This window comes from Tyto alba, unplaced genomic scaffold (assembly GCF_018691265.1).
Source record: "Tyto alba isolate M040663 unplaced genomic scaffold, T.alba_DEE_v4.0 Super-Scaffold_13, whole genome shotgun sequence".
In the NCBI taxonomy this organism is placed as follows: Eukaryota; Metazoa; Chordata; class Aves; order Strigiformes; family Tytonidae; genus Tyto; species Tyto alba.
In genome coordinates this window covers 24,353,967-24,369,463 of record NW_024881275.1, presented here as the reverse complement: position 1 = coordinate 24,369,463, position 15,497 = coordinate 24,353,967, and the positions used below count along the sequence as shown (strand labels likewise).

The window sequence follows — 15,497 nt, the reverse complement described above, 5'->3', positions numbered from 1 at the left end:
TTTTATGGATGATAGGATGAAAGAATGTAGTGATGAACATACTCAGAAAACAGTCCTAACTGGACATACAAAAGCTTGTAACTTCACAGGTAAAATGTGATTCCTCAGCTAAGTCCTATCCCCCAGGAAAGAATTACAGGAATTCTGATAATTGCTCTGTGAATATGTTAACTCCGTATTTATAAACAATTCAAAAAAGCAGATCCAAGGTCAGGAATTGTTAGCAAAGAAATGGAGATTGAGATAGAAAACATCATTATGCTCATTTGCAAATCTGTGGCATGCCCACGCTGAATGGTGTTTGCACCCACTTCAAAAAGACACACAGCTGGAGAACAGTCACAGGAGTGCGGGAATGAGCAGAAGTATCAACCTGAGGAGTGACTAAATAATCCAAGGGACTTCAGCCTGAAACAAACAGAGCAAAGAGGTTCTAGAAAATATTTATTTGCATGTAGAAGTTAAATTGATATCAACTGTTGCATGGCTACTCTTATGGTAAGTCTCTATAGTAATAGTTCCAATTACAGACATGAGAAAATGGAAAATTTAGAATTTGATCAACCTTTCCCAGTGCATATGAATGCTTATGACCGCATTTTGCTCTTCTCTGTAGAATTAGGAGTTTGTAAGTACATCCCAAAGTGTCTACAGGACACAAAGTAGGGTAAGATAGTAGCAGGAACTGTTTCGAACAACCCAAGACTAATTAATCTTGATAAATTTCCTTCTTTTTTATCCTCGCAGACTTTGTGGATTTGAACCATTTTATGATGAAAGGGGAGATCAGTACATGTTTAAGAGAATCCTGAACTGTGAATATGACTTTGTGTCCCCTTGGTGGGATGATGTGTCTCTGAATGCCAAGGATTTAGTAAGTACAGCAAAACTGAGACTGGAATGTCTTTGCTGATACATGTATTACTAGTATCACTTCCACTGAGAAAGAGAGTCCATTTTGGGGTGGATACAGAATAATTGATTAATTAGTTGTTCATATGACTCCTTGCTTTTCTTCTTCTTATCTCTGGTATATTATGGGGATGTTAGATATCCCCTGTTAGTCCAATGCTGTAATTTTGCACTCAAAACCATGGATGTTCAGGTCCTTCTGTGAACCAAGCCACAAACTGTTGACAGCTGTCACAGTGTTCATGTATGCCTGCCCTTCATGCTAGCTCTGAGGTGTTTCATCATTCCTCTTTGCAAGACAACTACCTTCAGGTGAACATAGAAACAAGCCCTGTATTTTGTGCAATTTTCAAGTCTGAACTTTGAAGGAAGAATATAAAAATGAGTGAAGCCCCCTCCCCATCTTGCCACACTTTTGCTGACAGCCTTTTTCTGTCCATTTAAATTTTTCTCAGTAGATGAGGAAAGACCTATTACTTTTAAATGTGGTCCATTAGCAAAATGCAAGGCCTGTCATGCTATCTTCACTATATTCTTTTGTTACTGGATAAAATAAATTGGATCTGGGAGATACTGATCTACAAAAATAGGTATGCTTGTGTTTGATTTTTAGTCAAGAATAACTTGCACAATTCAGTTATTTCATTAGCACTGAAGACACAAGTGTTTAGTTCCATATTACTCATACAAAATGTGCCATAAAATACTACTTAATTAGTGTTTGTAAAGTACTTCAGGATCCCTCAAATGGAAGGACCGTACAAGTCCAAAGTAAATTTTTGTTGTTGTATTAGATGTGAAGTTTTTCTAAGGTCAAAAAAAAAATTATTTACTGCCTTGTGTCATCAAAACCCAGATAAACAGCAGCCTGCTACAAAGCTGCTCGTTTATTGTAAAAAGAGAGCTTTTGTCCAAACTGGTCTCTAACATTTTGCTACAGTAAAGCTCAGTTTCAGGTTTGAACACTATATAGCAAGTTGTACATAAGGATGAAGCCCATGGCTCTCAAAACCTGTGCTGTGGGCAGTTCTGGGGTGTTCCGTTGAAGTGATTTGCTTAACTTGACCTCTTCTGTGGACATACAGCAAATATTCATCATGATGCCTGTTCTCATGCACCCACTTCAGGGCACTGACTTTCTTTAATAGCTTTATTAGTAGCTCTTTCGAGGAAAATCTCCTCTAAAGGATTTCCTCCCCTCACACTTGGGCACACAGCAGTGGTGGAGCCCTGTGCTGTCACTTGTACTCTCTCCAAGAGCATATTCAATCAGAAAATTTGGATAAGTGTGGCTCTGCTGAGTGCCATCCATGTATTTCTTTACTCCATCATCACGCTTGTTTTTTTAAAAACACCACAACATACAGCAAAACCCATGAAACGCAGCTTGACTGGACATACTTTTTACCCAGCAGTTTGTACCACTTCCACTCCAAGGGGTATGTCTACAGTACCTTGTGCTCAAAAATGTTCTACTGTTTTATTTGGAGAGGTGCAACTTCCCTGTTCTCAGTAACAGAAAGAATTGCATAAACAGCATTAGTTTCAGAGTTTACTAAGAGAGAAATACTAGTACAGTACTTTTTAGTTCATGTGTGCATGGGGTTTTATGGTTACTGAAAGAAATGCATGGCACACGTCTGCGTGAGTTGCATACACTAGAATTTAAACTTTCTAATCCAGTTGAAATCCAAAAGTGGGGGTACTTCTAAGAGAACTGTCTTGCTGGGGGGTATTTTGAGAATCTCATAGGGTTTATGTGACAATTCAGACATACAACAGCCTCAGCTGCATGGGTACATACCCTTAGAAATGTTGATAACCAGTTGATTTCTCTTCTTCCCTTCCCTTCCCTTCCCTTCCCTTCCCTTCCCTTCCCTTCCCTTCCCTTCCCTTCCCTTCCCTTCCCTTCCCTTCCCTTCCCTTCCCTTCCCTTCCCTTCCCTTCCCTTCCCTTCCCTTCCCTTCCCTTCCCTTCCCTTCCCTTCCCTTCCCTTCCCTTCCCTTCCCTTCCCTTCCCTTCCCTTCCCTTCCCTTCCCTTCCCTTCCCTTCCCTTCCCTTCCCTTCCCTTCCCTTCCCTTCCCTTCCCTTCCCTTCCCTTCCCTTCCCTTCCCTTCCCTTCCCTTCCCTTCCCTTCCCTTCCCTTCCCTTCCCTTCCCTTCCCTTCCCTTCTCCTCTTCCCCCTTAGTGGCTGTCTTATTCAGATATTATTTATGGAACATGAGAAATGCCAGAAACAAAATACATGCAAAGATCTGAATGCAAATTCTTGCTGGCTTCTTAGAATGTGTTTGACTAAGATGCTTCCCAAACAAAGACCAAAGCCCCAAAATGTAAAGCTCAATAAATGTAAATGAAGAATAAGTTTAACAGTCTTCTCTATTTCTTCTTTGTGATGCAGGTTAAAAAGCTGATTGTTTTAGACCCTAAGAAACGTCTCACCACTCTACAGGCTTTGCAGCACCCATGGGTCACAGGGAAGGCAGCAAACTTTGCGCATATGGACAATGCACAAAAGAAACTTCAAGAATTCAATGCCCGGCGTAAACTAAAGGCAAGTCTCTGAACATGGTCTCTGTTTTGGCTATGAAAGCATGCGGTAAAATTAGTATCCTTACAGAAACCTTGCACACTTTTCAGGACAACATTCTATAGTGGTATGGAAGCTTTTTTCTTTAACGTGACTGATGAAGATGAAAAATTTGAAGCTGATTTAGTTATTGTCTTCAGTCAAACAAATAAAAGTGTGTGAACTTGGATGAAAATACTATTTACACAGACAGAACTGCTGAGAATGTGCACAGCTTTCACAAATTCCTTACCTTCCTTCCTTCCTTTCATGCATTCTTCCTTCCTTCCTTCTGTCTATCTCTCTGTCTTGCACTGTTTGCACATCCTTAGAGTGCTGAACAGACAGAACAAAGTTCCTAGTAGTTTCTTCATGAGCATCCATAAATCTGGAAAATATTTAATCTACAATAGCATATTTTGATCTGTAAGCCATCCTCATTTTCTATACCTGTCAATACAAAGCAGAAGCTTAAGGCATCATTCTGTATCATCTAGAGTCAGCATTTCAGACATGTAAGTCCATAAAATTTGTGGGTTGAGAGATTAACAGACCCAAAACACGCATTTTCAAGTAGCTCTGAGAGCAGATGTGCAATAGCATTCTTTATCTGGAAATTAAGTGCTGCAAGGCAGAAGTGCAGGTGGGACCTGTGCTAAAAATTACATTAGGGTTTGAGTCATCCCTATGCTCTTTTACCATATAGTCTACATATCTACCATGGGAAGAAGCAGGGAAACATTTTTAGGTGCAAACAGCAGGCAGCTGGGCATCTAACTGACATAACATTGGGAAACTTTCTTCTCCCTTAATCCCTTCCTCAGTTGTTAAAGATTTGTGTCCACTTAGGATAAGCTTCCAGGGATACTTCAGCACAGAAATTATCACCAACAGCTACAGTGAAGCTGCCTTCATAGCCCTGGGGAATGAGAGTAAAAAGCATCTTGTCTGAGAGCTTTACAACCCCCATGCAAAACCAAATTCATAAATGACCCTTAATTTTGTTTGCTCATTTCTTTCAGTATTAGTAGGGAACTGTGACAGAGAATCTCTGAGGGGCAAAGAAAAAAGTTTTGTCAATTACAAAGGTCTCGGACACTGTAGATATAATTCACAGTGATGCTTTGCCTGTACAGAACTGACTAAACGTGTCTATTAACATTGTTCTCTTAAGAAAGATTTCCATAGCCTTACAGCAGGATTGTTGTGTATTCACTGAAGATGCCATGCAACATTGTTATATTAAAATGATTACAGAGCATGAGCAGAGTTATAAATTTTATTATTTCTGAGTGGGCTGTTACATTCCCTGCCCAGGTAGTCACAAAGAAATGCATGACCTTTTTGGATGTTTTGATTTTGATTCTATTTATATTTTTACAGCTTTGATCACCAATGAGGTTTTTTTGAAGCCCAGTTTATTTAGATCCCTACAGTCAACCAATTAGTACTACTGTGTCTAAAAGCTGTTGCTTTTTATAAGTTTATTTCTTCACTACTATTCTGTTAAGGATTAAATGACCAAATCTCCAATTATGAAGAGAATTAACTGGAATTAGCACTTATTGTAGAGTTTCACACATATATATGTGTAAAATGAACCGTAAATTTTTAGACAATGAATTCCTGCCCAAAATATAAGAACAAAGCAGAAAACCAGGCAGTGAACACATGCTTTAGTTGTTGTTTTGTTAGTAAGAATGATATAAAATTATCCTCTCCCAATATACAAGTCCAGCAACAGGCTTTCTTTATGTAAAGACATATTTTTATAGAATAACTCTACAGTTCTCAGTCACAACTTATTTTTTCATAGATTTTGTTTCATAAATATCCAAATGGGTAGTAAGAGTAAATTACATTAAAAGTGTCATTATACATTATAATATCATTGAGTGGCCTGTTCTGTTTGTAATCCGTTGTCCAAGTTCACTCACCACTAATGTGGATGTCTGTGATTTTTTCTTCAAGAGGTCTAGACTCTCACTTTCAAAATTACTGCCAATTTTATTGGCTCATACATTGTACATTGACTTTGTATTCTGTATTAACTGAATCTTCTTTCTTGCCAAAGTTTATATAGTCTGTTTTTTCATTAGCATCCTCTTTTTCAGGTTTGTTTTTCTTTTTTTTTTCATGGTTACATCTCCATACCATCCACAAAACTTGCTATACTCTTCATCCTTTCCTGCCAACCTGCTTCTTCTGTGATGCCTGAGCAAAAAGCTAGCCAAGTTAAAAATAGCTGGAGTTATCACACAGAGAGATCAGTATTTCTTTTCCTCACCTCTGTATGTTTGTTTTTTGAGGCAATAAAATTCTTAAAGGCAAGGGCTAAGATAACTCCCTTAATGCATGTCTTCGTTTTGTGACATTTTACGTGATATGAGAGCCAATCCCCAATGTGTATTTATATGTATACATAGGAAGTTGCCAGTATGCTGTGCACTATTGTGCTTGGCATATCCAATAGCACAGTAGTTCCCCTTGTGGACTTTTCATGGAATAATCAGTGATAATATTGTTATTGTTATTGCAGAAGATAACTTTCTTTTTGCCATCTAACTTCAACATGGGATATCTGAAGTAGTTTCTAAAAAAAATTGCAGCATGTGCAGCTGAAAAAAAAAATTCTGTTCATGTTGGCCAGCTTGTAACCTTGTGAAAGCAGCATTTTTAAATCTCAATCCAGTACTGCGGGTGGCCTTCTAAATCTGTCCAGGCCCAGGCAGGTACCTGAATGTGACATACCATGAAGACTAAACGCTGTTACATTCCCTAAGAGGATGATGCTAAGGCTGCAGTGCTGACAGACCATGTCCTTTAAGGAATATTTGCTTGATCCTCTCTTTCTCAGGCTGCAGTAAAAGCTGTGGTGGCATCAACTCGCCTCGGCAGTGCCAGCGGTCACAGCACGCATGACAGCAACAAGCCCAGCCGTAACCCGTCTCCCATCCATGACAGCAAACCTGAAGAGAAACCCACTCAGGAAGCAGAAGCAGCTCCAGAAGAAATGTCTTAGGTCAATGTGCTTCCTTGTTTCAGCTGAGATCTGTCATTTCATACACCAGCTAAATTGTCATTCAACAAGAGAGATTCGTAAGCTTGGCCTCTCTGGTTCTGCTTTGGGGTGCCAAATGCACTGGCTGGTGATCCTACCTTCAATGCATGTGACTGCTTATGAAAATAGTAAACTGTTCCATAAGGCATGTCATGGAAACAGTGTTATTTGCAGTAATACCGGCAGGTAAAAACATGGGGATGAATAACTACCTACCATAATGTGTATACTTCATAGACATCTATCCAGTGTTTCTAGATGGCATATGAAACAAAATACTATTTAATTTGATTTTATGGATGTAGGTGTCCTCTGTATGTTGTGAGTTTCTTTGAACTGCTTCCTTCCAGTTTCATAGTCCTGCAGCAGACGAAATGGAAGGAAATACCAAGCCAATGCTTTTAAAACTGATGTATGAAACAATGCTTTTTATCTGTAAAATTCAAAAAGTATTTGGGGATTTATATGCAAAAAACATTCCACTACTTCTGGGAAGAAATTGAAATGTTAGTTCCACTGGGCATGAAAATGTACGTTCCTCAAGCTTGTGTTGAGAATGCCTTATTCTGAGTTTTCCTGTTTATATACAGTATTTTAATGACAACCAAAATTACACAGATTTCTGCCATTTCATTCTCTAGTAAAGTGTTAGCTAAACAAAATGATAGACTAAAAGAGGATTAGTGTAGATGCAAATTTTTGAAATACCGTTCTATTCACTCATTAATTTCTAAACTGTGCAGCTAGAAAACATTTTTATAGGTCCTAAGGGAACAATCTGCAATTATACAAGTTGTAAATGCTTGAAGGAAGCTATTCCACAACTTAATCATTTTGCTCTGGGGAGACACTCTTATACAGGTTCTGGGAGCAACTAGTATAATCTAGTTGCTTCCCAGATAGTTTAACCTCATGAGTAACCAGTTTCCACTTGCCAGCATCATTAGTTCAGATTTTCCTAACAAAGGACCACTCCTGTGAAGTGATCCACCAGCACAGATCTTGCATCCACCCAGAGCTCCTGTGTCTTAAGTTAAAAGCTGTGTGCATGGATCAGCTTGCAAAATTAGGGTCAGGCTCTTCAGCTGTCTTGATTTTTTTGTTGAATGTAATTGATAGGAATTGGAAAACTAACATGCATCAGTATGTATGACCATGTACATTTGTTTGTTATCACTTTGATAGCACATGAATTTCGTAATGTCATTGATATATTACAGAAATGGCAAAAAGAACCTGATGTACAACAATGTCATTTTGTGTTTGTTAAACTTCTTAACGCTGATAGTTACCTAACACCCAATACACTCAACATTCCTCTTTTGCTTTGTTTGTTTTTATGTTAAGTTAGGCCTTGCACAACTTGCCTTGAAAAAATATATCAGCTACTGAAAAAACAAGTCATTAATAAAACATTCAGTAGCTACATTTCCTGATGAAACTAAAGGGTACTACAATGTTATTCACATGATAGGTTTGATAAATAAAATGTAATCTAGATCAATATAGAAAGGAAGATTAAAGACACTGTCTTTACTAGGTGAGAATGCATGCTAATGAATGTACTGTGCTTGAGATTTTTTTAATCCATTTCTTGTAAGTCTTTGAACTTGTACAAAAAGGTTTGCTAATTAAGCACGGTTGAAATTTAAAGTACGTGCATCCATCCTTTTCCCAGGTGACACACTTTGAGGTCAGCTGAAACAGCTGGTGGGGGCATGGCAGCCGTGAACAGGCCAACAAGACACTTTTGCAGATTTTCATTTGAGAACAAGTACAGTAAGACTAATCACTTTGAAGAAGGTGATAAGTACATCCACCTGTCTCACTTTTTACTATCTTTCTTATCTCCTGAAGGTGACTGCAGGACAAATGCATTTCTCAGCCACAGGTCTCCTCCCTGGTTACAGTGTTGAAGCCATCTGAGTTTGGTCGGTGGGGAGGTTTGATGGGAGAGGTCAATTTCTGTAAAGTTTCCTCCTTCATTTGTGATAGTTGCTTATGGTCTGCGGAAGTGGAGCCAGCTGCACAGTCATTGTGCATCTATGAGTGCTTGAGCAGCAATATCTTCATCTGAGGCATGGTTTGTTGAGCTGAAAAGTAGTCCCATCTGATTCTTAGAGTCATCCTTTGCTAAATTATACCATAGTATATCATAAATATGAACTGATTCCATGCAACCAGAGTCCTGTTTGTGAAAACATGATCGCAGGGGCGGCTCAATCTTTTGCATAAAGGCTCTGGGGCTTCAGTTGGTTTTGCTTAGTTTTCTTCTATTTTGCTCAGTATGAAACAATCAGGATGTCTGTGCTGAATGAATTACTGATATGACTCAGTAAAGTAGTATGCCTGGCTTATGTATGAGACTACTATACAGAAGGAAGACCAATGCTAGGCTGTATGCATGTAACTTTCTGGAGTGTTGTGTGCATTAGTTTTGTCTGAAAAATCACCTCCCGGTGTTATCTGCCTTAATTCAGACTTGGGAGTGCAACACCAGTGTCTTACTGCAGCTGAAAAATATGAACACACCTGAAAACTACTGGAGGTGGACCAGTTCCACATCTGTGGTTGTAAAATAGGTAGAAAATTACTGATTCTCTTTTCTCTTGAAATCCTAAGCTTTAAGTTTTTGAAATGTTCAATGTATTAGCAAAGTCCTTCAAGTACAAAAGTACCTTCCCATCTTTTTGAAGCATGTGAACTTAGGAAAATTTTTGCTTTAGAGGCAGTAGTATTAACCAATTAAAGTCTAATATTTGAGAGCTAGGCTGAGGATCTGATGGCTGTTAAATGGCTAACAATGTCCTGCCTTTGCACAACAGCAGGGTTTTTTACAAGTTCAGAAAGATTCACTCCAAAATGGAACAGATTTCCTGTCATTTCAAACACTTTTGATTGCAATTTTGTGGATGACACAGTAGATTGCACTGTATGAGCCTAGTGCTGTTTTTTTAGCTGAAGATTGTACATTACGTTGTGCAAGCATGTTTTAAAGATTCAGACACATCATAAGCAAACTTTTGAATGCAAAAGAGCATCAAGGCAAAAGTTTATGAAGACAGGTACAAAGAGCTCTGTCCCCCTGAGCAAGCTGGCTGTTGGGCATGTGTTGTAGCAAAAACTGCCCAGCACACCTTTTGCACAGGACCCCATGCCTTGGTGAGTTAAGCAAAGTGCTCTGAAAGGTCATGTGGTACTAGAGGTGGGATAAACCATCAACCAATATGTTTTTGGAAGGGGCTTAGATCAGCAAGGTGTCCCAGGTAGGAAGAGGCTGCGGCTCATTGTTGACTGGGCCTCAGCACTTCCCAAATAGAGATCCTTCTCCTACAACTTGTGCTGCGAGTGAAACCCAGACACAGTTGGCAGCTGTTGAGGAAGTGAGAACAATGCATATTCTGCAGCCCAGCAGCAGGGAAAGGGAAGAAGAAGCTAGGAGTTGTCAGAGTCCAACATAGCAGATGGATAGCAGTGCCTGCTAAGCACCAAATGCAGGAGGACTCTGGAGAATAAACATCCATTTCCAAATAACAATTGCAACGGTCCCTCGGCTCCCGTACACATCCTGGGGCATGCTGTTATGCAGAGTCCTGCAGTGAAGCTCTCAGGGGGTTTTTGAGAGTGGCATATGAAAGTGTAGGGGTGGAGGACTCCCAGCAGATCCTTGCACAGTGTCCTGCACCCTGCCAGCTTACAAAGTGATGGATGCTCACGGGTCTCAGCACAGTGCCTTGATCCCTGACTTGTGCAGAGGGTGTGTTTTTCTCTTGGTGAAGAACTCAAATTTTGTGTAGCTGGATCTACCTTGTTGCTGCTCAGGTTAAAAATATATAGTTTATGTAGGCATGGCATTCAAGTAACAAAAATAACAGAAATTATCTTCTTATATGGGAGAAAAGCAGGAATGAGGCTGGCCAAACAAGATGCACAGTTAGACCTAGAGCACAATGGCAGTGATACAAGCCAGTCCTGAAGATACCAAAGATAAACTAAGAGAAAGCTCAGAACATCCTTAAATTTACTTTATAAAATAATAATAGCTCAAAGAATGTCCTTTCCTCCATTTCAGAGTAGTTTCAGTTAGAACATACTACCACAACAGTGAGAGTTAATTCTGCTTTTGTGTAAAGAAATTTAGCTTCCCTGATAAGCCCCTACACAATACCATGTTGTATTGAACAAAAACCATCAGCTGCACTGCAAAATAAGAAAGTAAAAAGAAAAGGAATTAAGAGAAAAATAGGAATAAAATAATTGCCTAGTGTAGTTATATCTGGAGTGTAAAGATCTTATTTCCAGAACATCTACAAACTTTTACTGGTAAGACTCTAGATTCTCCACCTAAGCAAAATTTTGCTTTATGTCTGGGAGGTAAAACCTCTGGCCAGAGTAATTCAGTGAAGATTTATGGAGGGTCAATGCAAATATGGAAAGCACCCCTTTGAGTGTGAATCCTCTAACTTATGTAAGGATGGAATGATGTACATGCGTTGCACTGCACTCTTCTGGACCTCCAGAGTGGAACAGAGAACATGAATACAGTCATGAACTTAGTCATTATTAAAAGACATTGAGATAATGTGGAGATAGGTGTAGTACAGAAGTAGGAACAGAATGGAATAATCAAAGTGGCCCAATTTTGAACTTATCAATAACATTATAGATATATATTAAAATATATATATGTACATGAACACACAAATATGTAAATTTATCAAACTGAGGCAGAAACTGCTGAATAGTCTCTAAGAGCCATGTCTGCATTAACAGTTGCAGTCAACTTTTAAGCCGTCTTTTGCCCTTTGCCAACATTACTCAGCTGGAACTGAAACCACAGCGTTTAACATTCTAGTTTACATGGATCATCGCTGGATGAAATTCAGTGTAATGGATATCAAGGTATGAAAGATTAATATATACAGTGGCACAGAGTTTTCTCCGGCTCTGGTTCCTTCATACCAAGACACAGCTGGGAAATGAGTGCTTCAGTGCCCTTGTCCTTCTGCATACTCGGGACATGGGCCGAAGTGGGGTGACAACACAAGCACAGCATTTTGTGATGGGTTAGAGCTGCCGTAAACTGCACCAGAGGTCCCTGCCAAGTGATGCTCCATCCACAGCACGTGTGACCGAGAACTGACAATCTAACCCTTAACTTGTATACCAGGAAGATGTTTACTGGACAAGGTATATTAAACAGCACGTGCTCACTCCTATTAAGTAGCATATTGCTCCTCCCATAGTATCAGCTGCCTTTTTCTGTTCACCTGAGAAACTGCAGCATTCCAGAGGATTATATGACAATACACAAAGAGTAAAGATTAAAAGAAAGGGATCTTTTTTGGTTTTCCATTTGAAATTCTGGTTTTAAGAACAAGTGTTAACATGCATACATGGCCAAAAGGCTTGCTGTTTTTCTTCCCATTTATGCTTCATCTTTTTTCCTGGTCCTGGACCCCCTGGGGCATCCAGGAAGAGCTGTCAGCTGCCAGTCAGTGGGAGAAGAGTCATCTGACGCTTGGCAGGTTTCAGCTGCACTGCCCTGACAAATCTGCTGTTGCCCTTGGATCTGTCAGGTGGTTGCATTCCTGCTCTTTGAGTTGCTTGTGCTCCCAAAAGAGTTTGGGTTTTACTGGTCAAGTATAAATATATTCCTCTGTGAGTCACCCTTTGTGTGATTTGTAATTGCCAGTTAGTACCCAGGGAGAGATGTTTCTCCTTTCCCTCCCCATTTCCTAGGCTCATGCTGTTTTTTGACACCTTCTGTTTCCTTTTTCAAGAGCCTATACCTGGCTGACAGAAATAGCCCAGTTCTGTGCAACAAATGCCAGAGAGAACCAGAAAATAATTAAATTCCTAGTTTCCCAATAGAAAATGAAGGTACCTGAGCTGGTGTAGATGCTTTGGCTTTATGAGCTGCTAACGCTCAGGGTTAGGGGATCAGAGCAAAGTGGCACAAGAACAGCATCATACCAGCTTCTGCTCCTCATCACCAGAAAGCTCCTTTGTTAACAGCACCTTTTTTCTTCTGTGGAGAAGATGTGGTTTAGGTCAATCCAAAGAAGCACGTCAGGCTTAGGAACTCTGAAAAATATCATGTGTGCTAGGATCAGTGATCTTCATATCATTTACTTAAAACTGGTTGATATACTTGGTCTTGTATTTTATGCAGCATTACCACTAGTTAGTGGCAAATCTGCCAATGTTAGCAAAAGAAACAATGCAGTCAGTTCATAGTACTTGGTCCCATTTGTTGTCTGGAACTGTAAATAATGATCTGCTTTATAATACAAAACTGTGTGGAGCGAATCATTGCGTCTGCATATGTAAACACATGGAAAGTCTATCAAAGAGAAAAAGGACTGTAATTCTAATTCCCATGTTGGGTGGATCTGGGATGTCTCTCCTAATTGAAATTACTGTGTTATAGACTTCAGGCAGTTATATTGGTAACTCAGAAGCTGAGGCAAGCCATTGGGTATGTGACCTATCCCAGAGACAATATGCTCCAATAGCCACTGAGTCATATTTATTCATCCACAGAACTCTGCATAGTAGTCTGCTCTATCATACCAGCCCTCAGTATCATCTGCCATGTCCTTTTGAGCTACTCCTTCCAAAATAAGGTTCTTCATTTATCTAGGAAATTTAAACTAATTGTGCACAAAGTCAACAGTTGTTCATCTACGTCTCCCTGACACTGCAGCCCCGAGAGAGGCTCTCTTCCAATCCCTGTCAAAGCAATAGTGTTGGGCACCACATTAGTTGTGATGAGGTAATGTTTTAATCCTGCCCAAGGAATTCTCTCTTTCCCCCCTGGACAAGCCAGAGGAGCTGTAGGTTTTGCACGTGTCCAGTGATCTCATTACCTGATCAAAGTAACACACTTAACTGACAGAACAGGGTGTATGAAGAGTAAATTGCAAAGATCCATGGCTGTTTAACCACCATATATCTGAGACATTGCTGTTAAGCTCCATCTTACACTTTTGCTTGAAGATAACCAAAATGACTAGGCTCCTTTAAATTAATTGGAATAGTCACAGCAATAAAGGCACCTGTGTCAGAATACCTTTGCAGATTAAGGCACAGTTTTTACAAACATTAGCCACAAAACCTGTTAGCTCCAAATAGCTGCACTGCACTGTGAGAAATTAGTTACCATACCTGCAAGAACCAGGGTATCTAGGAAAAAAAATATCCCAAGGCATGATTGTGTTACTTACAAATGCTAACTTTACATGAATGAGCACAACCACCACCACAAATCCGTAAGTACCACTAAACAATAAACGCCCACAACAAAAACACCAGAGGATTCTTCTACAGAGCACACCAGAAACAGCTCCTTCTTAGATTTGTCTGGATGAGGAATGAGGTGAGAAGTGTCTGTCAGTGTTTCCTCCAAGGTCTCAGACTCCTTGATTCTGTTATTTTCCAGACATCACCATCATCCATGTTTATGAAAGTAGCGCAAACTTATCCAGCACCAGCCTCCTCTAGATGGAAAAACCTCACCACTGACCCCACTTTTAATTTGTAAGACATCAAAGCTGTTTTGTTTGTACTATTAAAATGGCTCTCAGTCTCTTCCTCAGCTTGCTATGGGGCCTGGAATGATCTTTATGGTGAACAGCAGTTTGTCAAGAAACATTTCATGAAACTAAACAAGTGGACTACATGCATACTTAGAAAAAAGGATCTTTGAAGAATTTTCTAAACCCTGCTGCAGCAGTGTCCTCCTTGATAAGTATCTTCCTTGGTAATGACAGTGATCCATGGGACCCAGGCTGGTGCCACCATCAACCTACTGCCCTCAGTGTAGTGGTGGGTGCCATGTTTGCTCTGCTCATATCTTTACCATCTTGGCTGCAGGAAAACAGTAATTACAAACTAAGAGATTTTTTACTTAAAGTCATTAGAAACAAGAACAGTTAAACTACTAATTGCTGAGAACTAACCCCAGCTGTGTCTTCATATTATGCACAACAGGAACCATTTCCTTGTTCACACTACATGCTCATGAGAAGGCATGCTAATGTTTCTGATTAAATAGTGGAAATTTCATTTAATGGTCCATAAGGGACATTGTTTAGGGGTTTGGCTGAGTTTGTTTTTTTTCAGCATACACCATGTTGAGAGATCTATGCCTATGAGAAAATTAACTCTGAAATGATTAGGTGCTCAGGGAAAAGGAAAGATGGAGAGGGGGAGGGTGAACCCTAGTCCCTAAGATTAAGATAAATAGGATGGTCTTCCAGAACATCAGGGGCGGCTGATCCAGTTTATGAGGGAGCCAGAGAAGAGGGGAAGAGTCACTGAATCTGTCTCAGCTAGGGGGAAGCATTTTGTTAGTCCCAAGCAGCAATACCACCATGCCCTTGCAAGCCTGAGAGGCACCAAGCAGAATTTGGCTGGCTGCTCCAGACCCACAGTAAGGTGCTCATCAGTTTAAGCTTGTTTTAACCTGGAGAAATGTGATAAATTAAGGGCTTGTGCCTGGCTTGGCCTTAGTTTGGAAGCTCCTGGTGGCTCTTGGCTTTGAGGCTGGATGAGGACCAGACTGTAAGCAGGGAATTATGTGCTTCTGTTAATTCAAGAGGAGCATATGCTGCATGGTTATGGTATGTACTGATGTGTCCAAGACAGACAAATGGTGCTATTGACTTGTAACACAAAGTATTTTATAAGCCTGTTACAGAAGCTCATTGATCTCAGAGAAATGGTGGCTGAATTCTTAATAACAGTGAAAAATGTCATATATCTATTAGTCTTTCTCAAATCAGCTCCATGTCTTGTGTACTCTACACCTTCTTTTACTGCTTATTGTGTAAGAAATCCTGTACTGTCAACACTGTTTGCTTGTACTAACAAAGATGTTAGCAACTAAATAGAAGTCTACGAACTGCTTGTTTAAGTTTACACTTTTACTCCAGACTAAGCCTGTTTGTG

The 15,497-nt window shown here is 39.9% G+C and overlaps 1 protein-coding gene across 2 annotated transcripts in view; it reads left to right on the top strand.

Annotated features, from left to right (window-relative positions):
* Window positions 1-7,865, top strand: part of CAMK4 (calcium/calmodulin dependent protein kinase IV) — a 187,709-nt gene extending 179,844 nt beyond the window's left edge. For both annotated transcript variants that reach the window (XM_042787655.1, XM_032984049.2), the window contains 3 exons: window positions 748-874; window positions 3,314-3,466; window positions 6,339-7,865. In XM_042787655.1, the coding sequence (XP_042643589.1) occupies window positions 748-874; window positions 3,314-3,466; window positions 6,339-6,503 (445 nt within the window). In that variant the 3' untranslated portion in view covers window positions 6,504-7,865. The remainder of the gene's footprint in view (window positions 1-747; window positions 875-3,313; window positions 3,467-6,338) is intronic.
* The last annotated feature ends 7,632 nt before the right edge of the window (window positions 7,866-15,497 follow it).